This window comes from Oncorhynchus kisutch, linkage group LG5 (genome assembly GCF_002021735.2).
Source record: "Oncorhynchus kisutch isolate 150728-3 linkage group LG5, Okis_V2, whole genome shotgun sequence".
Taxonomy (NCBI): Eukaryota; Metazoa; Chordata; class Actinopteri; order Salmoniformes; family Salmonidae; genus Oncorhynchus; species Oncorhynchus kisutch.
In genome coordinates, this window is record NC_034178.2 from 31185940 (window position 1) to 31209189 (window position 23250).

A 23250-nucleotide genomic window follows, 5' to 3' on the forward strand; every position below is an offset into this window, starting at 1 on the left:
ATAAAAAATAAAGACAAGTGTATAATTATTTTGCTTATTGAGGCTTAAATTGGATATGCCAATGCAATGGAACTGCATTCACAATCCTTCATGGCCGCACCTTGAAAAGGTGAGAGGTCGACATCAGCCCAGTTATAACTGCTGGCAATACGGCAGCTCTCTTTCAGTGCGTCCAGATTGGGGTACCAGTCAGAGGGAAGACCTGCAAACACAGAGAGGAGCACAGATTGGTTTTTAGAGGCTGGAGAGGAATCAGCATTTTTTTTTTTCAACAGTACTCTACTTTGGCCACCGGGTGGAGTCGGTTCCCTCTGAAAAGGTTGCAGGGCTCCAGAGGTACTGTCTGGATGCAGCATTTGCTTTGTTCTCATTACAGCAAACCGCATAAATCAGATGATAATTTACTGTCTGTTGACCAAAATCAGGTCTCTGTACTTAATGCAGAATAAATACTGAGGTAGCCAGGTCCAGCTGTGTCTCACTGGGTTATCTCTGAATGCATCTGAATGTGTGTGTGGTGCAGAGGAAAGAGGCAGGTCTTACCTGTGTTGCAGGCCATCTGTTGCTGGGCAGGATGGGGCTGGTGAGCCAGGCTCTGGTGCTGCTGCTGGGAGGGGTGCTGGCCGTGCTGCTGGGCATGTTGGGAGGGGTGCGGGGTGTGCTGTGCGTGTTGGGAGGGGTGCGGCGTGTGCTGCTGCGGGTGCTGGGCATGGGAGGGGTGCTGCCCATGCTGAGAGTGTGGAGGGTGCTGTGGGTGCTGGGTGTGTTGGCCGTGTTGGCCATGTTGGTTGTGTGGGCCATGCTGGCCGTGCTGGGAGAGGTGCTGTGTGTGGGGCGAGCCGTGGCCCGGGTGGGTGTTCTGGCCAGGGAGCTGGGGAGGGTGGGACAGGGGCACCTGGCCACCGCTGCTGGAGTGGTTGTTTGTCAGGCTGTTCTGGGTGCTGATTGTGCCACTGGGGGAGTGCTGATAGGAGCAGGCGGTATGGGTCTGCTGGGACGACTCCGTCGGCATGCCCATCAAACCTGGAAGTCCATATGCACACACAGTCATACCTATTACTCTGTGCTTCAACAAAGTCATTATTTGATATAAACATACAATGCAACAAACTACAAGAAACCACTTAAATATTGCAGGTAAGTCATTAACACCAAGGGGGCTTGTAGGTTTCAGTTGTAAAAGCACCCATTCAAGTGAACGACGACAACATCATCATGCAATCAGTGGATCTGGGATTCCCTTGTTCAAGGAGCACTACACTTGATGACACAGCTGCCATTTTGAACGAGCAGCTAAAAGGAATGAGTCAGCGGCGGCAGAGCTTCTGAAAACCACAGAGAGCCGGGGCATTTCTTCTTCCGAACCCTGCAATTCTTTTGACACTTCATCGTGTTGCCGCACTATTTCGAAAAACAAGCACGACTGGAGCGCGAACATCTGCACATCCAACAGCAATAATCTGAGTGTAGGGGAGCGGTTCTTAAGAGGCCCTGGTCCATCACAGCTTTGGCACGGTAAAACCTATTTCACTGGAGTGCTTTTAGAGCCGACTCCTGCCCTGCCGCAATCGCCCCCAGAACACTCACTGCAGGGGTGACAAAGGTACATCTCTTATCGGTACAGAAAGCCCATTGTCCAACCAGGGAAATACAGAAAGCAATTAGCGCACAGCCCCAGAATAACAATGCGAGCTCATTACCTATTATCAAAGCCAGTGAATTAGCTCACTGTCTACAGCACCAGGGTGTGAAATCCTCTCGCTCGCATATTTACACTTTTTAATTGCAAGGGCTTGTCTGACTAAGAGATTTCACTTTTATGCATATATAAAATGTAATATAAAAAAAAAGGTAACAACTTTAAACTAATGAAACCTAGATGATAGATTAAGGGAGAGGAACACTTTTGAAAACATTAGCATGAAATGCATTTGATTTGTGAAAGTAGGTTATACAAGAAAAAGCTTTGTCGGCGTTTGGCCATAACCCGCTTGTCAAGTGCTTTTTGTTCATCAGTCAATCAGATTACAAACAAAAAGCATTACGTTCTAAAGGGCTGACAGGCTTTTGGAGTGCCACACTTAATCCGACCCTGTGCGATGGGCCTATACCATTATGAATATCATCGTTATGGAAATTGCGTCAACAGACAGAGGTTTGATGCTGCAATCTTGTAACCGTCTGAAAAAAGAAGTATAAAACGCCGTAAAGACATACGAGACGACAGGCAGAGTAACAAAGCTGCATTTACACGTTTACAAAACGGCATTATTCTGCTATGAACTCTTCACTCTTTTGTGCATTCGCATTGGGAATGAGGCCAGAGGATTTAGCATGTAGACCGTGTAAACAGCCATATGGATTTGCACTAGAGCTACTGTCTATCGAATCCCGACTCATCCAACCCACTTAACCTAATTAGTGCCAATTCCACTCTCCTTCCACCAACTGTTTAGTGCAAAACAAAAAGGCCATAGAATCATCCTGGCCTCTTGTGCACAAACTACAGTACCTGATGTGTAACCCTTCTTGACGAACACTCACCCTGTTGGCTGAAGGACTGCTCAAAGACAGACTTGTAAAGGCTGCGGAAGGAGGCACTGAGATCTTCAAAGTCGGAGAAGAGGAGTTGCTTGTCCCTCTCTGGCATACTGTACTGGGGCTGGGGCGGCTGCTGGAGGCTCATGGACTGAGACACCGACTCTTGATGGTTAGTCACCTGGGGAGGAAGAGAGAGCAGGAGAAAGAGAGGAGAGATAAGAGATTTGGGAGCAGTGAATTAAATCTATTCTGCTGTGCTTAGAACCTGAGGGCTCTTATTTCAGTCATTCAGTACAAGCTAGCGGTCACACCTCAGTCTAAAACTAACCACAATACAAACCTATTCCAGACAGACTACAACTTTCACTTCAACTGTTGAAGAGTGCTGATTAAACCGTCAAAACTGACTCTCGACTGGGAAACATACTTCTGAGACATCGACGGATATCTGCACATAGATCTGCTGGAGAACAAGAGAGACACTGAAACATTTCACGCAAAACATGTCTCTCCATTTAGTGCAACAGATCTAGGCATATAGATCTATATCTTAGTCCAGTCCACTAAGCTAATTGAACTTCTAAAGACATAATGGACATGTATAAGCAGCTAAATATCAGTGTTCATTCTTCAACCTATCAGCGACTTGCCTTTGACAGTCTTAAATCGCTGCTTGCAGCCTCATCTCAAATAGTAACCAACACGAACACAAAGCCAATAACTCAGATGGCCGGCAAAATGTATTTAAAACAAAACAAAAACAAAAATCAATACCAAAGCCTTGTACAAATATCCATTAATTTTAGTCATGTCCAGCATATGCCTGGGGGTCGATTTTTATCTGCGGGTGTATGAGAGTGCAGGCAATGTTGCGCTCTAGCAAGACTGTCTAATGAAGTTCATCATGAGAAGAACACTAACATGGAGTCACCACTATTCTATAACTGAGGACACAAAATTAGTCTTTATGATTTAACTCCGCATCACAGAGGTAGCTTTCAAGCCATACCAGGTTTAACATTTGAAGGACACTAATAATTGAGCCATCACTAGTCTATCGCTAGGGAGACTCCTTCAATTCATGTATGTTGGAGGCCACGTTATTTACAACAGCAAAGGCTTTGAAGCCTTACGTGGGCTACGGTATAGATTGCCTTACTATAGAATTCAGTCAGTGTGGCTGACTGAAGTGAGGCAGTAATAAGAAGAGACTGGTCTCAGCAGCACTGGAGAAACATCCATCAGTCTGAACAGATCGATGCAGAGAGCCTGGAGCAGAGAGCACCCTGGGAAGCGGGAGGACCACACCAAAGAAGGGGGCCTCTCTGGTGGGAGGACATCACAGGCAGCAGCTCTCCAAGAACGTGTACAGATCTCTCTTTCCCTTAACCCTCCCCCCTGGTCAGGGGCACGGCCCTCAGAGTGGAGCTGCTTCACTGTGTTAGAGTTCCAGGCTTTCAGCTAACTAACCGCTATGTAACTCTGTGATAGTGAGGTTAGGGATCGGCATGCACGGTCTAAATGACTATGTCTAGTGGTGAAGCAGACAGTAGCGGTTTTAGGATCTCAGTCTTAGAAGTATATGGTTGTCAGTGTGATTACAGATTGACATGTACAGTCTATATTACTGTATATCTAGCTGTGATACAGTGGCGTTTCTTTGGTCTTAGCTCGTGCTTAGCCCAGGGCACTGTGGTTAGAGGTTGATATACTGTGCATTCGGAACGTATTCAGACCCCTTAACTCTTTCCGAATTTTGTTACGTTACAGTCTTATACTAAAATGGATTACATCGTGTGTGTCCCCCCCCCAATCTACACACAATACCCCATAATGACAAAGCAAAAACAGGTAAACATTTTTTTGCAACCATTACATTTACATAAGTATTCAGACCCTTTACTCAGTACTTTGTTGAAGCACCTTTGGCAGTGATTACAGCCTCAAGTCTTCTTGGGTATGACGCTACAAGCTTGGCACACCTGTATATTTGGGGAGTTTCTCCCATTCTTCTCTACAGATCCTCTCAAGCTCTGCAGGTTAGATAAATGATTTCTATCTATCTCTATATATATATAAAAAACGGAAATATAACATTTACATAAGCATTCAGACCCTTTACTCAGTACATTGTTGAAGCACTGAGAAAATGTAGGTGCCTTTTGGAAAACTCTGAGCTGGCTGTCATGTGTCTTTTACTGAGGAGTGGCTTCCGTCTGGCCACTCTACCATGAAGGCCTGATTGGTGGACTGCTGCAGAAATGGTTATCCTTCTGAAATGTTCTCCCATCTCCACAGAGGAACTCTGGAGTTCTGTCAGAGTGACCATCGGGTTCTTGGTCACCTCCCTGACCAAGGCCCTACTCCCCCAATTGCTCAGTTTGGCCGGGCGGCCAGCTCTAGGAAGAGTCTTTGTGGTTCTAAACTTCTTCCATATAAGAATGGAGGCCACTGTGTTCTTGGGGACCTTCAAGGCTGCAGAAAATGTTTTGATACCCTTCCCCAGATCTGTGCCTCAATAAAATCCTGTTTCGGAGCTCAACGGACAATTCCTTCAGCCTCACGGCTTGGTTTTTGCTCTGACATGCACTGTCAACTGTGGGACCTTATATAGACAGGTGTGTGCCTTTTCAAATCATGTCCAATGAATTTAATTTACCCCAGGTGGACTACAATCAAGTTGTAGAAACATTAAGGATGATCATTGGAAACAGGATGCAGCTGAGCTCAATTTCAAGTCTCATAGCAAAGGGTCTGAATTCTTATGTAATTTAGGTATTGTTTAAAAATATATTTTTAATAGATTTAATAGAAAAAGAAAAAAATGTAAACCTGTTTTCACTTTGTCATTATGGGTTATTTTATGTAGATTGATGAGGGAACCAAAATTATTTAATCCATTTTAGAATAAGGGTCAAAGGGTGGGGTCAAGTCAAGGGGTCGGAATACTTGCCCTGTACATGGTCTAAATTGTGTGTAGCTGGAATCTTGTCGTTGTTTGTGGTGCTTGGTCAGAGAAGTGTGTAGCACTGTGGTTAGAGGTCGCAGTGCAACGTCTTACCGGTGTGTAGCTGTGCACGCTGCCAACACTGTTTAGATTGACTGAGGCCAGACTCTGGTCAGACAGGCTGTTGTTAAGGCTGCTTCTTGGGCTGTCACTCCCATCCTGATCTGGGTTGTATAATGCCACCTGAAATAAGATGAAGGTACTGCATTAGCTTTTCTTGCATACCACACATCCTGGAGATTCACCAACAGGGTTTTTACGTAATGACTGCATGCCATCTAAAATCATTATCCTTCTGACAGTAAATATGCATGCAAATCAGTTTGGTTCCGTAACAAACTGAATTTGGTTTGTGTGTGTGTCTAGGAATTCGATACCTGTGTGTGCGTAAAGCTGTTGTGTACTGGATGTTATCACTTGTCATTACTGCAGAGCGTTTTCTCTGAACTGAAATGTTGGCTGGCCTGGAACACCTTTACGGAGGCTACACAGCCAGCAGAGCCCCAGGGGTCCCTTCTGAATGTGTCCAGGTAAAGGCTCTTCTCTCTGGGTAGGTAAAGTGGGACCGCCCCCTTCTTTACTAAAGGTCACACTACTGGCCGTGTCAGACCCATCTGCTCACAGTGCGCAAATCGGTTTGGGACAACCAACAAAAGGTCTTCGGCGCAACCGAGACCCTGACCTTTCAATACAGCGACGCAAGCAGGCCGAGCACTTCAGAACACTTCATTATCATCATCTGAAAAAGGTTTTGCTAAGGGGGGAAAAGTGTATTGTGGCATAACACAACAGACCGCAAATAAGTAGCATTGGTGGTAGAAACAATCTGGTCATGAATATAATGAGATCCGGAGAGAAAAGCTGTTGCATTCAGTTTTTGTGTGGAATGGCAGCTATGTGGGATGCTGTTTGGCTGGTGTGTGTGCAGGGTTTCCCCTCATACGCATCGTGGACACCACTGCAACGGTTGTTTTTACAATAAAAAAAACACTAAACTTGGGATGGTATAATGTTTTCAGTGGAAACGGAAACGACTAAAACAGATACAAAGTAAGTAGAAAAGATAAAATGGACATTATTTTGTTAATAAGATAATCTTTGAGAACTAACAATCACCAGAAATCACCAGAAATTCCAAAAATGGCGTGGCATGGGGCCCCCATTGATTTTGTTATGCCATCTGAGTGACTCAAACATTAGAACAAGGCATAAGCCATGGCAAAATGTGTAGCATTACAGGACATTTGCCTTAGAAACAGCAACATTTTGTCTTTGCATCCAAGAAGTCCTCTAAACCCTCCTCCCACTAACTATGCCACCGCAGCTGAAAAAAAACTTGGGGAAACACTGGTGTGACAAACCATGCAGATCTTGGCAGCCTCAGCCTGGATGGTGCTGGTGATGAATCCGAGTCTTGCCCAGTGGCCGGTCGGGGCTGCCTGCTCATCAGGCTGAGTGGAACAAGGCTGGGCTCTGTGCTCTGCACAATGAGACATGCAGCCCTTGGGCCAAGTGGCTGTGGCCCTGCCTGCGCCCTCTCTATAGCGCCCTCTGTCTAACACACAACAGCAGGACATGGCTGCTTTGCCTTCTGAGGCCAGAGGGAAGTCCAGGCCTGACTGCCCTCCAGTACTTGTGCGTGATTGAGCATGACGGGCACAATGGAAGTCAAACATTTATTATCTATTATGAAAGAAAACAAACATTCAAACCCAGATCGGGCTGCTGTCCTTATTGTTATGTCGCCAGTCTGAGCACAGATACGGAGCACTCTAAACTCAGTTTGAGCCGTCTGTCATTCTAAGCTCTCACTTTCTCAGCTAGAGAATGACACAAATGTTGTGCTTTAATGACAACAGTCAGAAGAGAGAGCATTGAATCCAGTATTGTATTGTGTGTCGGGTGGGGGAAGGGGATGCAAGAGAAGCTCATTAGTCGACTCTAGCCTTCCACCACTCAGTGTGGGCTGGGCTCCAGTGTTCATTAGCGTGAACGGGGAACTCAATGAGCGGCTAAGACTGAGGGCTTAGACACGTCTGAGAATCAGCACTACAATGCTGATCAAACTCAGTGCGCTGCAGAAATATAAATGGTATGTGTAATGAAGTCATAAAAGAGGCTTTTAGCCTTAAGCTGCTCGCCATAAATCTATTTTTACTCTCCTCATCCATAAAGTGTGATGATTTCCAAACCTCACTGTGCTCTGTGGTTTTAAACAGACCCCAGAGACCCGGGAGTCAAGTCGCCCACTTGAGCATGTACGCCACACAGTCACAGACACCCAATGTCATCATGTCTCACACACATGCACTGTTCTCCCCACAGTTCACTCAGCCCCCTCCACACACACACACACAGCTCACCCGACACACACACCCTCACACAGCTCTCCCCAACACACCCCCCAGCTCACCTCAACACCCCCCCCACCCCCCTCCCCACCCGCAGCTCACACACACTGCTCACCCCACATGCGCAGCAACTCCCTCTACAATAAATCCTGATGCGTGTTTGGTGGTAGCGAGTCAGTGTGTGTGAGTCTTAGCCATGAATTAGGTAAAAAGCCAGGGGTATCTTTTACACGAGTCTAATCTGGAGCATGAGACACGGATTATGAAATCAAAGCGAGATTCACCCAGGTGTCGCTGACAATGCCAGCCAGTGTTCCTCATAATCCCTCTTCATGGGATTTAAGTAGGGAGAGAAGCAAAGCACAGGGCCAGACGTTTCCTCGGTAAACACACGTCTTCCTACAATCCGCCTTCCTTTATCACACTAGTGCCTGACTTCCGTCTCATTCACGCCACTGCAAACGGCTACCTCAGAATAGAGAAATAATGTACGTTTGTTTGAGGGGGAATGAGAGAGGAAGAGGGCTACTTGAGAAATGTCTGAGGGATCGTGGGGGAAACACTCACTGGTTCTGTAGTCCTGACAACCTCACATTGACCTCTCAGAGAAGGCGGGAATTTGAGAGAGCGAGCAAGAGAATTCCTGTGGTTTGGCACAGCGCACTGAAAGAGGCGTGGCCAGTTGTGTATTTACAGTGTACTACAATGAGAAACGAGCTCTCTGGCAAGAGCAGGGCTCCGATCTGCTGCTGCTATTTCTCCTATCCACTTGATCTTTGCTTTACCATAGCAACAGTTACAAGCAGGAGAACAAAAAGACACATAATAACATCCTCACACACACACAGCCCTGCTGTAACCTTGCCTGGAGCGGGCATGTTCAGAAGATTTGTTTTGTTTTCCTGCTCATGATTCTTAGCATGTGTGAAATCTAACTTTTGTTACTCTATGGAGGACGTCCGTGTTAAAATGCCCAACTGAGGTTCGAAACCCCGGCAAATCAATGACGAGTGCTTATTTGTTGAGATGAGAGGAGGAAAGACAGACGCGTGTGTGTGTGTTTACAGTGCCCCCTCACCACCCACCCCAAGACAACGGGCAGCCACTCACACAAACAAGACTCCTCTAACTGCACCCCCCCCCCCCCCCCCCCCGTTTATATTAAACCCAGTCTTTTTTTGTGCCTGCTGCAGTAAATTAATAAGCGTCTTGCAGGCTTTTTAAAAGTACTCCAGAGAGCTGCCCCCACTGGGCCCAGAGGAGAGGGCTTAAGGTTAAAAACTTATTTCAATTCCAGAGTGAACCGCACACTCAGAGCCAACAGCTTGCAGTCCCAGGGGTTTCTCAACATCTCTGCAGTATCGGCCCCACCCACACACACACCCACCCCTGCAGCAGAGAGGTTAATGTCCCCAACCACACTTGATGGACAGAGAAGGATTGGGCATCAACTACCAGGTGTGTCGGCAGTGGGGTTGGGGTCAGTTCCATTGCTCCTCAACAAGTAAACCAAATTCTAATTCGACATTCTCTTCATGGAAATTAGAAATGTCAGTGTACTTCCTGAATTGACCCCAACCCTAGTGTGTAGAGTATCACATTGCAAAGTCTGTGTGTAGGGTCGATCATATTGCAGAACGTCCAAGTATCGATACCGTATTGCATAGTACGAGTAATCCCTTGTTGTGGTGCTGTGTGTGTGTGAGCGGAATGAAACTGGAGTGGAGCGTGCCTAATTTGGCTGGAGCGGATAAAAAAAAAAAAAATGTTTGGCTCGACCTTCTCCCCCACTCCAATTTTTCTCCGGTACCACTCAGCCACGAGCTCTAGGCTCTGCCCAGCATTTTGCTTCATTTCCTTCATCATGGTTCTTTTAAAAAGCCAGGGCCTCCCGTTGTATTTATTTAGCCTAACCCACCACTAATGCGCAGAGATGTTGACGTGAGTCGACTGAGAAATAGGTCACACGGCCTGTGTTATTGATGGCAAGACAACCAATGAGCGGACGCAGCAGCAACGGAGATGTTTTGATTTCTATATAGGCTATTGTTAAAGAGGAGTTTGTAACTGTCCATCAACTGTCAAATGTGAGCACCACAGAGACAACTGAAGTATCCGATTATCAATTGATTTAAAAAATATATTTAAAAAAATTACACATCAGGTAGATCCTTGTTGAATAGCCTGCCCTACAACATGTTGAAATGTTGACGATTGTTATGATAGCCAACTTCAAAACCAAATGGTTGAAGGAGTGACTGTTAAATTATATTTTAAACACAACATTTTAGAACATTTGGAGCAGCATTTTTATTTATTTTTTTGCAGAGAGGAGGAAAAGGACATTGACCGTTCTAAGCAACGAGGGTGGATTACTGACCGCTCAACTCCGCTTGCACACTCACCACTACAGTATTTTTGTATACAGTGCTTCTTGTGCTGCATTGCAGCTGGGCGTTAGTGTGAGATGTACTGGAAAGAATCTGTAAATGTGTGTATGTGTGTGTTTATCCCAGTTGAGTGCTACTCTCAGGGGGGGAATAAGCTGTGGGTGGTTGGGTGTAGGGGAGGGAGGGTCAGGGCGGTGCAGTGTGTGCAGGTGCATGCTGGGTAGGTACCTTGTTCGTCACAGTGTTGATTGCCAGCGTTGGAGAGGCACTTCCAGAGATCATACAGTCCATTCCCAAAGACTCCGACTCCAGGCTGTACGGTGTGGAAGCCTGGAGGAGGGAGACCAAAAAGAAACACTCTTAGCTAATTATCAAATAAAAGGAGCACAAACAAAAAAAAACATTCTAAACTCATTATCAGAATGATACAGGACCTCAAGCCATAGGTGGAGGTAAAGGTCCTAACACTCATGTTCCAGTGTTTGTTGGGAAGCTCGTTTTCCTTCCAGGCAATAGGGAGGGATGCAGATCCCCAGTATGGAAAATACACCAGGACCATTTATAAAACAACAAAAAGGAGCAACACCTTTATTTAGGTCACATCGGAAATATTTCCAGAGGAGATGGAGAGAAGAGCACAGCCCCCATTGCTCCCTGCACGGCTCGGTCGGAGGGAGATAACTCCACCACGCCTGTCTCCCAAAACTGCTTACTGTAAGAGGATTGGCTGGCAACAATACCATTTTTAATTCATGATAAACATAAATGAGATTTCACCATTTCTAATGTCAGAGGACTTAAATGGGATGCCTTGTAGGCAGCCAGTCAAAACTGTAGGGGAGGATGGCGTGCACGTGTCATACCAACAACATACATGTACAAACTTGAGTGAACACTGTGCATGTCATGCTTTTGAATTACACAACAATTACTATATTTAAGCTCATTTACACTGTGTGTCACATGTATGGAATGTGCGTTGCTCTATCCCTCTCGCTATCTTACAACCGCAGATAGACACACACACACGTGGGTGGTTAACGGAGTGAGTGGGTTTGCCTTTCCACTGATTCTTTGCGTCTTCGTCTCAGTGTTTCAACCGAAGCCCCACATGTCTTCTTGTAGCCTATGGCGGGCCACACAGGGGAGGCCAGACTGCAGTAGCCAGGGAGGAAGGGATGATGCCTCGTAGCCAGGTCAATCTGGGCAGTTGACTAAACCAGTATATTACACTGGACACGACTCATGCATAATTAAAAGACAAACGCTCCCACTCAGAATAACCAGCCAGAGGACATCAATTGATGTTCGAAAAAATATATATATGTACACAAAAGTATGTGGACACCCCTTCACATTAGTGGATCCAGCTATTTCAACCACACCCGTTCCAGACAGGTGTATAAATAAAAAATAAATCTGCACAGACATGCAATCTCCATAGACAAACATTGGCAGTAGAATGGACGTACTGAAGAGCTCAGTGACTCAACGTGGCACCGTTGTTACATTTCTGCCCTGCTAGAGCTGCCCTGGTCAACTGCAAGTGCTGTTACTGTTAAGTAGTAGGCCCAACCGCAAAATGGTAGGCCACACAAGCTCACAGAACTGCCGAGCACTGAAGAACGAAAAACATTTTTTTTTTTAAAGTCTGTCCTTGGTTGCAACACTCACTACCGAGTTCCAAACTGCCTCTGGAAGCAACGTCAGCACAATAACTGTTAGTCGGAAGCTTCACAAAATGGGTTTCCATGGCCAAGCAGCCGCACACAAGCTTAAGATCACCATGCGCAATGCCAAAATTCAGCTGGAGTGGTGTCAAGCTCGCCGCCATTGCACTCTGGAGCAGTGGAAATGCATTTTCTGGAGTGATGAATCACACGTCACCATCTGCCAGTGCGACGGCTGAATCTGGCAGACGCCAGGAGTAGGCTACCTGTCCCAATGCATTGGAGGAATAATGGTCTGGTGCCATTTTTCATGGTTCGGGCAACACCCCTTAGTTCCAGTGAAGGGAAATGAACACAACAGCATACAATTCTGTACTTCCAACTTTGTGGCATCTTTCCTGTTTCAGCATGACAATTCCCCATGCAGAAAGCAAGGTCCATACAGAAATGGTTTGTCGAGATCAGTGTGGAAGAACTTGACTGGCCTGCACAGAGCCCTTACCTCAACCCCATCTAACTCCTGTGGGATGAATTGGAATGCTGACTGAGCCAGGCCTAATCTTCCAACATCAGTGCCTGTCCTCACTAACGCTCTTGTGGCTGAATGGAAGCAAGTCTGAGGTGTTCGACAAGCAGGTGTACACATACTTTTGGTCATGTAGTGTATTGTAAATAATGGCATGTGTTAAGTGAGGGTATCTACAACTGTATGAAGACAAAGAATCAGGGGGTGTTGTCTGGGGGACTTACCCTCTCTCCGGACCGTGGCCTCTTCTTCGGCCGTGTGGGCAAGGCGTCTTCCTTTGGGTTGGTGTCGATGGCCCAGTAGGAGCCCTGTGTGTGGTGGGGGAAGAGGACCATTGAGCACCGCAGTAAAGAACAGAACACACAAAGCCTTGCCTGGCACCACAGGAATGTTAGCAATGGACATGATGGCTTTCCATCTCAGGACAAAGAGTAAAATCTGACTTTTCTTTGGTACTGCCACATTAGCTCTTTGGCAAAATGCTAGCAAAACACAATCCACAAAAAAATGAAAAAGTAATCCTGTGTGGGTATTAAGTGTGTACGTGGGTTTTGTTTGTAATTGGAGGGAGCTGTGTTTCGTGGCAAGGCTTCCCTTTGTCTTTGGTGCTCGTTAGTTAGAGACTGGGGCTGTTGAACTGGTAAACCCCTCCTGAAGCAGTGCTAGTGTATCCAACTGTAGCTGGGCTGCTGTCGCCAGGCGCGGGAGCAGCGCTTTGGGTTTCTGTTCCATGTCTGAGCCCAGCTAATCAAGGAGAGAATAGACCTGCTGGCTCAGAGGCTGCAGCTCCACACAACTCCACCCCGTGGCTGCATTATTTATCTCTGCATTCGGACACATTTAATTCATTTTTCAATGGCAATTCCTCCCTGAAGCCACAAGCATCACTGCTTACAGTGGTTAAAATGAGATTCTCAGCCCCAGGCCATTACAAGTTGTGATTTAAAAAAATATATATTTTTGTATATTACTCCTGATAGAATCATTCACAATTGTCCGGGGAAGTGAGATCAGGACCTTTAAAATGACTTCCTTAGCAGAGAGAATAATTGATATTTACAGAGAAATTGTCAGTCTAGACAACAGAAGAGAAAGTGCTGTTGCAACAACCTGTGTCTAAAACCTGTGACTCCACTGCTGCAACAATACAATGTTGAGAAAATATGTTTTCATATTTTTTAAAGCTCGAGGTCAATTAGTGTTTCCCTCAGAGGGAGAATAATTCACAGTGGAAATTAACCAGAGACAATTAAGTGGTAATAATATACATATAGAAGTCAGAAGTTTACATACACTTAGGTTAGAGTCATTAAAACTCGTTTTTCAACTACTCCACAAATTTATTGTTAACAAACTATAGTTTTGACAAGTCAGTTAGGACATCTACTTTGTGCATGACACAAGTCATCTTTCCAACAATTGGTTACAGGCAGATTATTTCACTTATAATTCACTGTATCACAATTCCAACGGGTCAGAAGTTTACATACACCAAGTTGACTGTGCCTTTAAACCACTTGGAAAATTCCAGAAAATGATGCCATGGCTTTAGAAGCTTGAGTCAATTGGAAGTGTACCTGTGGATGTATTTCAAGGCCTACCTTCAAACTCGGTGCCTCTCTGCTTGACATCATGGGAAAAAATCTAAAGAAACCAGCCAAGACATCAAAAGAGATTTGCAGACCTCTACAAGTCCGGTTCATCCTTGGCAGCAATTTCCAAACGCCTGAAGGTACCACGTTCATCTATACAAACAATAGTACGCAGTATAAACACCATGGGATCACGCAGCCGTCATACCGCTCAGGAGATGCGTTCTGTCTCCTAGAGATGAACGTACTTTGGTGTGAAAAGTGAAAATCAATCCTAGAACAGCAAAGGACCTTGTGAAGATGCTGGAGGAAACAGTTATACAAGTATCTATAATCGACAATCTGAAAGGCCGCTCAGCAAGGAAAAGGCCACTGTTCCAAAACCGCCAGAAAAAAGCCAGACTACAGTTTGCAACTGCACATGGGGACAAAGATCGCACTTTTCTGGTCTGATGAAACAAAAATAAAACTGTTTGGCCATAATGACCATCGTTATGTTTGGAGGAAAGGGGGAGGCTTGCAAGCCGAAGAACACCATTCCAACCGTGACGCACAGGGGTGGCAGCATCATGTTGTGGGGGTGCTTTGCTGCGGGAGGGACTGGTGCACTTCACAAAATAGATGGCATCATGAGGTAGGAAAATTCTGTGGATGAATTGAAGCAGCATCTCAAAACATCAGTCAGGATGCTAAGGCTTGGTCGCAAATGGGTCTTCCAAATGGACAATGACCCCAAGCATACTTCCAAAGTTGTGGCAAAATGGCTTAAGGACAACAAAGTCAAGGTATTGGAGTGGCCATCACAACACCCTGACCTCGATCCTATAGAAAATGTGTGGGCAGAACTGAAAAAGTGTGCGCGAGCAAGGAGATCTACTAACCTAATTATACCAGCTCTGTCAGGAGGAATGGGCCAAAATTCACCCAACTTATTGTGGGAAGGTTGTGGAAGGCTACCCGAAACGTTTGACCCAAGTTAAACAATTTAAAGGCAATGTTACCAAATACTAATTGAGTGTATGTAAACTTCTGACACACTGAATGTGATGAAAGAAATAAAAGCTGAAATAAATCATTCTGACATTTCACATTCTTAAAATGAAGTGGTGACCCTAACTGACCTAAGACAGGGACTTTTTTACTAGGATTAAAGGTCAGGAATTGTGAAAAACTGGAGTTTAAAATGTATTTGGCAAAGGAGTATGTAAACTTCAGACTCAACTGTATATGTGAGTATAAATCCCATTATACCTCACTGTTCTGTAGCCCAATTCCATTGTTGGTATATTTGGCGATGTTGGTCTTCACTGCAAGAGGCTGAGAGTAACGGACAGAGAAACGTCTAAGGACGCCTGAAGGTGAGCTGCCTGAGCTGCGTGTTTTGATCAAAGCATCTGGTTCACTGCTAGATGTATGAGGATTTTGGGGTTAACCGTTTCAATTAGAGCTCTTGGTAGACTCAGACTCACTGCGCTGGTGGAGAGACGGGCGGCGTTTCTTTTAATTAGGCAAAAAATAATAATCTTTAAGCACAAACCCTTGGGGAGTTTCTGCATTTCTCCACACGCCCCTCGAGACTCGACGGGGAAAGAGACTTCTTAAATAAATCACAAATGCACTGCATCATAGTGAAGCCGGCAAAGCAAGAATGTCTGTCCATAATGTAAGCTACAAATGTAAGGAAACCTAAGCTCTACCATCCATGTAGTCTCTACACAAAATGCCATGGACATGTGATGATTCCACCAGAAGCCCTGATGACCTGTTTCTCTCAGAGGCTGGTGATTTTCCTACAGTATTGTATGTCAACCTATTTGTTTTAATCACAGTGCACATTTAGCATTCCTAACCGGTTAACATGTGAAATAAATATGTCTCTGCAGTGGAAGCCGTAACAGCACTTTTACACCCCCCCCCCCCCCCACGGTGAAGGTGTACGCCACGCATGTCATCTCTTTCTCCATCTCAGAGGTAGACACGGTGCTCTCCTATCTCATCCGACCAGCACTGCTCATATCCCTGCCACATTACAATACTGATGGAACCTATCTAGAGGCTAGCACTTCTTTGAAGTTGTTTTGGGGGGGGTGAGGAAAATTCCAAATTAAGTTGGCCATGCATTTGGAATGGGACTCACAGCAATAGATTATTTTGTATTTAGTGCAGCTCCCAGGAGTGTCAATATCAGAGGATTACAGCAAAACATGAAATTAGCATTCAGTCCCCAACCTCTACAGTACATAGCTTGGCGTAGCTCTTCAAGCCACTGTGTGCCTGTTCATGTGCCTGCTCGCCAGACAAAAACTCTTACACATGGTTCGACCCATTCACATAACCAGGATACACTAAATATAGGCCCACATGGTCCAACCACGTGAGAAACAAAGCGTAGTGAGAGATACTAGTAAGACAAGGGACAGGGCGAGAGATGGGAGTGATTGTGTGGTAAAACAGGCTGGTATGGGAGCTGGTGGTGTCATAGCAGCAGTCCCTGCCGGCCTGAGATGATGGGGCGGGAGAGGCAGGTGCTGTATGTGTCAGTGTGGCCTCCCTCTCCTCTCACCCTAAATGCTGATCTGGGGGCTTTTCTCCTCATAACCCAGCCCCGAGAGGCACTTTTGGAGCGTTACTCGAAATGCACTGACTACGGCCTTATTTTGGACTATTCCCACAAGGACAGTGACTTATTATCACATCTTCGTACTTAGTCTGCCCGCAGGTCTAAAAAAACAACAACAACAAAAACAAACAAACACAGTCTTTACATTTGACATGCAATTTTGTGGGGGTGGAATGTTCAAAATAGATTACGGGCGTGCCATGCATTTCCAGACTGTCAGAGCACACTGGCAGGCGTTCACAACGAACATGTTCCTCATGCAGATAGCATTAGAGCATATTGGAGGACTACTTGCAAAGAGTGAGTCTAGACTAGTAGGTCTGTCTGTGGACACCAGCCGCTTATTTCTGCTATTTTGGGATTGAATGAAACACGGTCGTCTTACCTTTCCCGGGTCGTCTTTGGAGCGAGGCACTTTGAGAAAACACTTGTTCAATGACAGATTGTGCCGTATTGAGTTCTGTGGGGAGAGAGAGAGAAATTTGGGGTTAGAGATAAGGGATTTCATTTTTTCCCCACTTTTTAAATCACATTAAAAAGTGAAGAGGTCTCGTGTCTTGTCATAGCCACAGAGGCTGTGCCATTGTGAGAAAGACCAAACAGGGACCTTGGTAGCATGGTACAACGTCATCCTTTGGTGTCAAGTCCCATTTCCTGTCAAGATACACTTGTTTTAAAAATGACACCTTGGGAGGAAATAAACTGCCATATCTGTGACTAGATGTCAGTCTACACACTGTCACTGGACCAGGCCAAAGCTACCAGGACCGGGCCTAATCTACCCGGTAACAGCAGACTGGCTTCTTCTACTTCTCAAATTACATGGGCGCCAACAATCAAAGCTCAGCTTGAATTAAGAGACACGCATCCCAAATGAATCCCTCACTGGGACGATGCCTGATATTAATTAATGCTACACAAGTCTCCTTGGGGGGGGGGGGGGGGGGGGGGAATAAATTATGTAGATCATTCTGAAACTTAACTCATTACGGTGTTAGCTATTCCTCACCCACAGAGGCTGATATATATCTGCCTGGTCGGGGGCTCGAAGCAGCCATGATGATGGCTGTAGAGTGGAGCGTATCAATTAGGGTGGAGCCGGCCAGCCTCCTGGAATCAGCTGGGGCTGGGCCAGTCACAGGCTTAACGGACTAGCCGAATGCACACATCTCCACACCATTCTAGTATTGACAGATGGCTGCACTAAGCACCTTTGAGATCCTCAGACGAGTCAGACGGTCGTTGGGCAGATGTGTGATGTGTACAGCCCAAAGCCGATAAGATGGCGCTGATTGTAACAGCAGTATAGAGAAATACACCTCAGGAAGAGAGGACAACGACAGTCTTGTTATCAAGCTGTCAATCTCCGGTGGTAAAATCCCCTGAAATGCTCAAATCCAATACACCAAAACATACACAACCTAATGCAACAAAAAGTGGCAGGACCGTTACAGGAAGGGCAGATTGTGTTCATTATAGAAAAATAAAACGTTTTCATTTTTAAAATGTATTTTTTAAACTCAATAACGAGGCTAATCAAACCCCAAAATCTGTGTCACCGTCTGACAGCATCAGTGCTATATCTTCCAGTCTAGTGTGGGACTGGAGTGTCAGTCAGTGTCCGTGGTTGATGGAGAGATGGTCCAGCAAGCCTGCCTGCTCTACTGGGAATCTGTTGGAGCAGCCGTTCAGCCTGGCAGGGCTTCCTCACAGACTGCACTAAAATCAGTAGGATGGTCTGTATCCAGTCTGCCCGCCAGTCAGTCTTAGCCTACACGCCTCCTGCATTAGGGCAGGGGTTCTCCAAACGTTTTCACTCAGGCCCGCCTTCCAGCATTGGGGAGCATTCAATATTTCAATTTTTGTGTGTGTGTGGGGGGGTTGATATGACCACATGTCAAGTGGGGACACTCAGCTGTGTCTGACACCGTGCATGTGGATACATTTGTATAGACATCCAGTAGACTATGCAGAATATTCATAGCCTACATTCAGGTCCAGGAACAGAATGGTGTGATGCACGCCATCAGTTTGGAAAACATTAAGGCCATTAGGTCCCTAGGAAGACAAAAGAGAGAGAGAAAGGAGGGCCTGAGTGTAATGCTGACCTTACAATGTCTTACAAGTGTAAGCACTTAAGACTGAAGTAAAACCCATCCACCTTCCACAGACTCAGCCGGCGAGGAGCAGGAGGGCATGTCGAGCACTTGATGCCACGAGGTGAGAAGGGCAAGTAGCGCTCAGCGAGATGTTGCTCAGTCGCCATTTAGTGCCTTCTTGCAGGTCTAAATCATTGATACGGTCATCCAGGTCTGACCCAGCCTAGAGTACTGCCAGTGCATTAACAGGTTGACTTTTTAAAATGAACTCTTCTCTCCGACCGTCTCTGTGCGCCAGCGACACACTGTATTCTATCAAACACGCTCTCATCTAAGCTTACAAGTCACTGGTGTGAAACTAACAGGCTGAGGGTCAATCATAGGAGAAAGGGTGAAATGGAATGGATAGAAGCGTTTAACAGGTTACGACCGCAGCGTCTCGCAGAGAAACGTCAGGAGAGCCACTTCGGCTCCATTTGAGAGACCCTAGCATCCTTGCAGAGAGGCAGAGCACAACCCGTCAATAAGATGACAACGCGCTGGTGAGAATCCTCCCAATTAAAGCCAGTTAGCTTTTCCAAAACAAACACTTTATGGCTATACTACAATTAGCCTTAGCATCTCCAGCATGCAGCGCATCATACGGACACACAATGATGACGGAGCAGCCAGATCAGTAACCCACAGTGTGGTCAGAAGTACACTGAGTAGAAGGATTTATTGTGTTAAGGCAGTATTGCAGGGGTCCATCCAAAGTACTGCCCAGCACGTACAGCACCTGCAACCCCCACAGTGCGGCTCACGCCCAGCTGGTGTGCGTGTCTCCCACTGTCGCCTCACACACGCACACAGCGTCTCAAAACTAACGTGGTGATCCAACGCCAGGACAGCACCGTCCCTGCCCCGTCCCGCCTTAACACATCACTCACCACCACCCTCCCGACGCCCCTGCGGCTCAGCAGAAGGGTAGCCAGGGGAAAGTAGGTCACGTTGACGACCTCGCGTCGCGTGTCAAACGTTCAGAGTGAGGCAAAGGGACAGGCCGTGTCACTGCCCTGCGCCTCACTGGGGGGGGGGGGTAAGGAGTGGGGGCCAAGGAGTGGGGGCCAGTGCACCCTGCCGAGACCCAGCGGTCCGCAGCCTCACCGGGATGCAACTGTGACACAGGGAGGTGGAGTTCTCTCACACAGAGAGAACCCGTGGAGTAAAGAGGACTCTCCACAGGTCTAACGCAGTCCTCTGCTGCTGCGCCTCTACATGTCCTATTGACAGGCATGCCAACACATGGCATTTCTCCCTCCTCATGTAAAAAGTTGAGTATTTACTTGTGAGCCCATTTAAAAAAATGAAAAAAATGAATCTTAGTAAGGGAAGGCCCAAACGAGCTCTTTAAACATTTAAACTCCAAATGGAACAGCGCTTAAATGCCTTCAGATTTGCAGCAGTGTGTGATCAATATGTTTTCCCACAACTGTGCAGTGTCAGGATTGGAACCCATTATATTGCATAACCCTGAGCTGTTGTACTGGAGTTGCACGGTTTCTTTTGACACTTTTCCCCAATAATAACACTAACAACGTACCCACAAGTTCACTTTACATTCCAAACATCTCTCCTCAACATTAACAATTAAAAACAGACAGCACCACAAGGCTTTTAAGAGCATCTTAAACATGCATGTAAAAAAATAAATAGAATTACAGGCCTTTGCAGCCAAAAGCAAATAGTACAAGGATAGCATGACCTTTAAATGACCTGTGGGGAAAACTCCATGTGAATGACTGAGGCAGACAAAAAGAGTTGAGCCACTGCTGCTGCAGTGCATACATCAGATCTAGTCTTGTTATACAGAAAGGGATGTGATCTTTCAGATAAGGCCTGCAGCAGCATTCTGTTAGCGAGGACAGAAAGAGAGCAAGAGAGCGGACTGATGCACAGCACAGCTATGATACAACAAAGGAAGGAACCAACCAGCAGCGAGGATAAAGCATTGGTACAGTAGATTTGTTTGCATTGTTGTTACACACATTCTATACAAGGTCCCATTCCTACACAAAACATAAACCTGACCTCAGCTTCAGAGATCTCCACAGGGGCTAAGGAATGTAGCACCTTTGCTGTCTATTTGTTGTGGGAAGACGTTGAACGCCACAGCGCACACGCACACACGCATTCCTTCACTTCCCCACCTAACAGTTCTCCCCCAACCCCACCACCTGAAGAGTAGACGCACAGTCAAGCACAGGCTCAACGCACAGCACACACCGAAAATCTCTCATAACCAAAGTACTGAGACCCGTAGCCCACACTTGAAGAGCCACGAAGTCAACCGCAACGATTTTCAACTTGATTGTTTACAGGCTTCAAAGGCATGTAATCTGCATCCCTTGGTATCTTGTAGCAGTCTTGGCATGCTAGGCTTTAAACCCCTTAGTCTCTGATCTTTACTCGCTTGTATGTCGTTTTATTAAAACAGTTTGCTTGCTGCAGCAAAACGCATGCCAAGGTAAAACTAATACATTTAAAAACCCTACTTGGCCTGACTCCATTTAGTCGACTAGTCAATTGTTTGGTCGATAGGCTGTTAGTCGACAGAGATTTTTTTTTTTTTTAATTAGAGACAGTACCGGTCAAAAGTGTGGACACCTAATTCTGGGGTTTTAATTTTTACTATTTTCTACATTGTAGAATAATAGTGAAGCCAAAACTAGAGGTCGACCGATTGATTTTTCAAGGACCAAAAAAAGCTGATACTGATTTAAAAATAAATAAAATTAATAATAAAAAAAATTTGGATGATTTTTATATATTTGTAATAATGACAATTACAACAATGCTGAATGAACACTTAATATAATACATTAAATATATTTAGTCTCAAATAATGAAACCTGTTCAATTTGGTTTAAATAATGCAAAAAAACTGTTGGAGAAGAAAGTGCAATGTGTGCCATGTAAAAAAAACCTAACGTTTAAGTTCCTTGCTCAGAACATGAGAACATGAAAGCTGGTGGTTCAATATTCCCAGTTCAAGTTTTAGGTTGCAGTTATAGGAATTATGACGCATCAACTATTTCGCTCCATACCATTTGTATTTCATATACCTTTGACTATTGGATGTTCTTTATAGGCACTTTAGTATTGCCAGCCTAATCTCAGGAGTTGATAGGCTTGAAGTCATAAACAGCGCTGTGCTTCAAGCATTGCTAAGAGCTGCTGGCAAACTCAGGAAAGTGCTGTTTGAATGAATGCTTACGAGCCTGCTGTTGCCTACCACCGCTCAGTCAGACTGCTCTATCAAATAGACTTAATTATAATATAATAAACACAAAAATACGAGCTTTTGGTCATTAATATGGTCAAATCTGGAAACTATCATTTCGAAAACAAAACCTTTATTCTTTCAGTGAAATACGGAACCGTTCTGTATTTTATCTAACGGGTGGCAACCCAAAGTTTAAATATTGCTGTTACATTGCACAACCTTCAATGTCATTTTATAATTATGTACAATTCTGGCAAATTAGTTCAGAGCCAGGCGGCCCAAACTGTTGCATGTGCCCTGACTCTGCTTGCCCTGAACGCAAGAGAAGTGACACAATTTCCCTAGTTACTATTGCCTGCTAACATGAATATAGAGGTTTTATAAACTAAATATGCAGGTTTAAAAAAATACTGTTTAGATTTTAAGAAAGGCATTGATGTTTACGGTTAGGTACATTTGTGGACAAAATGGTGCTTTTAAATCGGCAATGCGCTTTTGTTAAATCACCCGTTTGGCGAAGTTGAAGTAGGCTGTGATTGGATGATAAATTAACAGGCACCACTTTGATTATATGCAACGCAGGACAAGCTAGTTAACCTAGTAATATCATCAACCATGTGTAGTTAACTAGAGATCATGTGAAGATTGTTTTTTTTATAGGATAAGTTTAAACCTAGCTAGCAACTTACCTTGGCTCCATGCAGCCACAAAGTCCATTTGACGCTGTACTTGCGTGGCAGGCTCACTCGCATAACAGGTGGTCAAGCCTGCCACGCAGTTTCCTCATGGATTGTAATGTAAATAGGCCATAAATTGCCATTCAAAAAGGCCAATTACCAATTATGAAAAGTTGAAAAAGCTAATTAAAATCGGTCGACCTCTAAATCAAAACTATGAAGTAACACATATGGAATCATTAAAAAAAATGCATTTCATTTAACTAGGCAAGTAGCTTAGGAACAAATTATTATTTACAATGGACGGCCTAGGAACAGTGGGTTAACTGCCTTGTACAGGCGCAGAACGACAGATTTCTACCTTGTCAGCTCAGGGATTCGATCTAGCAACCTTTCGATTACTGGTCCAACTCTCTAACCAGTAGGCTACTTGCCGCCCCAATCATGTAGTAACCAAAAAAAGTTTAAAATCTTGAGTAAGGAAACACACCGGATTACTTTTGATCCCTTGC

The 23250-nt window shown here is 45.3% G+C and overlaps 1 protein-coding gene across 1 annotated transcript in view; it reads right to left on the minus strand.

Moving 5' to 3' along the window:
- The window catches only part of LOC109890899 (forkhead box protein J3-like), an 83904-nt gene that overhangs the window by 7790 nt on the left and 52864 nt on the right, over positions 1-23250 (minus strand). The window contains exons 4-10 of the mRNA XM_020483021.2: positions 17083-17157; positions 12710-12793; positions 10518-10619; positions 5603-5731; positions 2545-2719; positions 544-1023; positions 101-202 (exon numbers count right to left, since the gene is read on the minus strand). Coding sequence (XP_020338610.1) covers positions 101-202; positions 544-1023; positions 2545-2719; positions 5603-5731; positions 10518-10619; positions 12710-12793; positions 17083-17157 — 1147 coding nt within the window. The remainder of the gene's footprint in view (positions 1-100; positions 203-543; positions 1024-2544; positions 2720-5602; positions 5732-10517; positions 10620-12709; positions 12794-17082; positions 17158-23250) is intronic.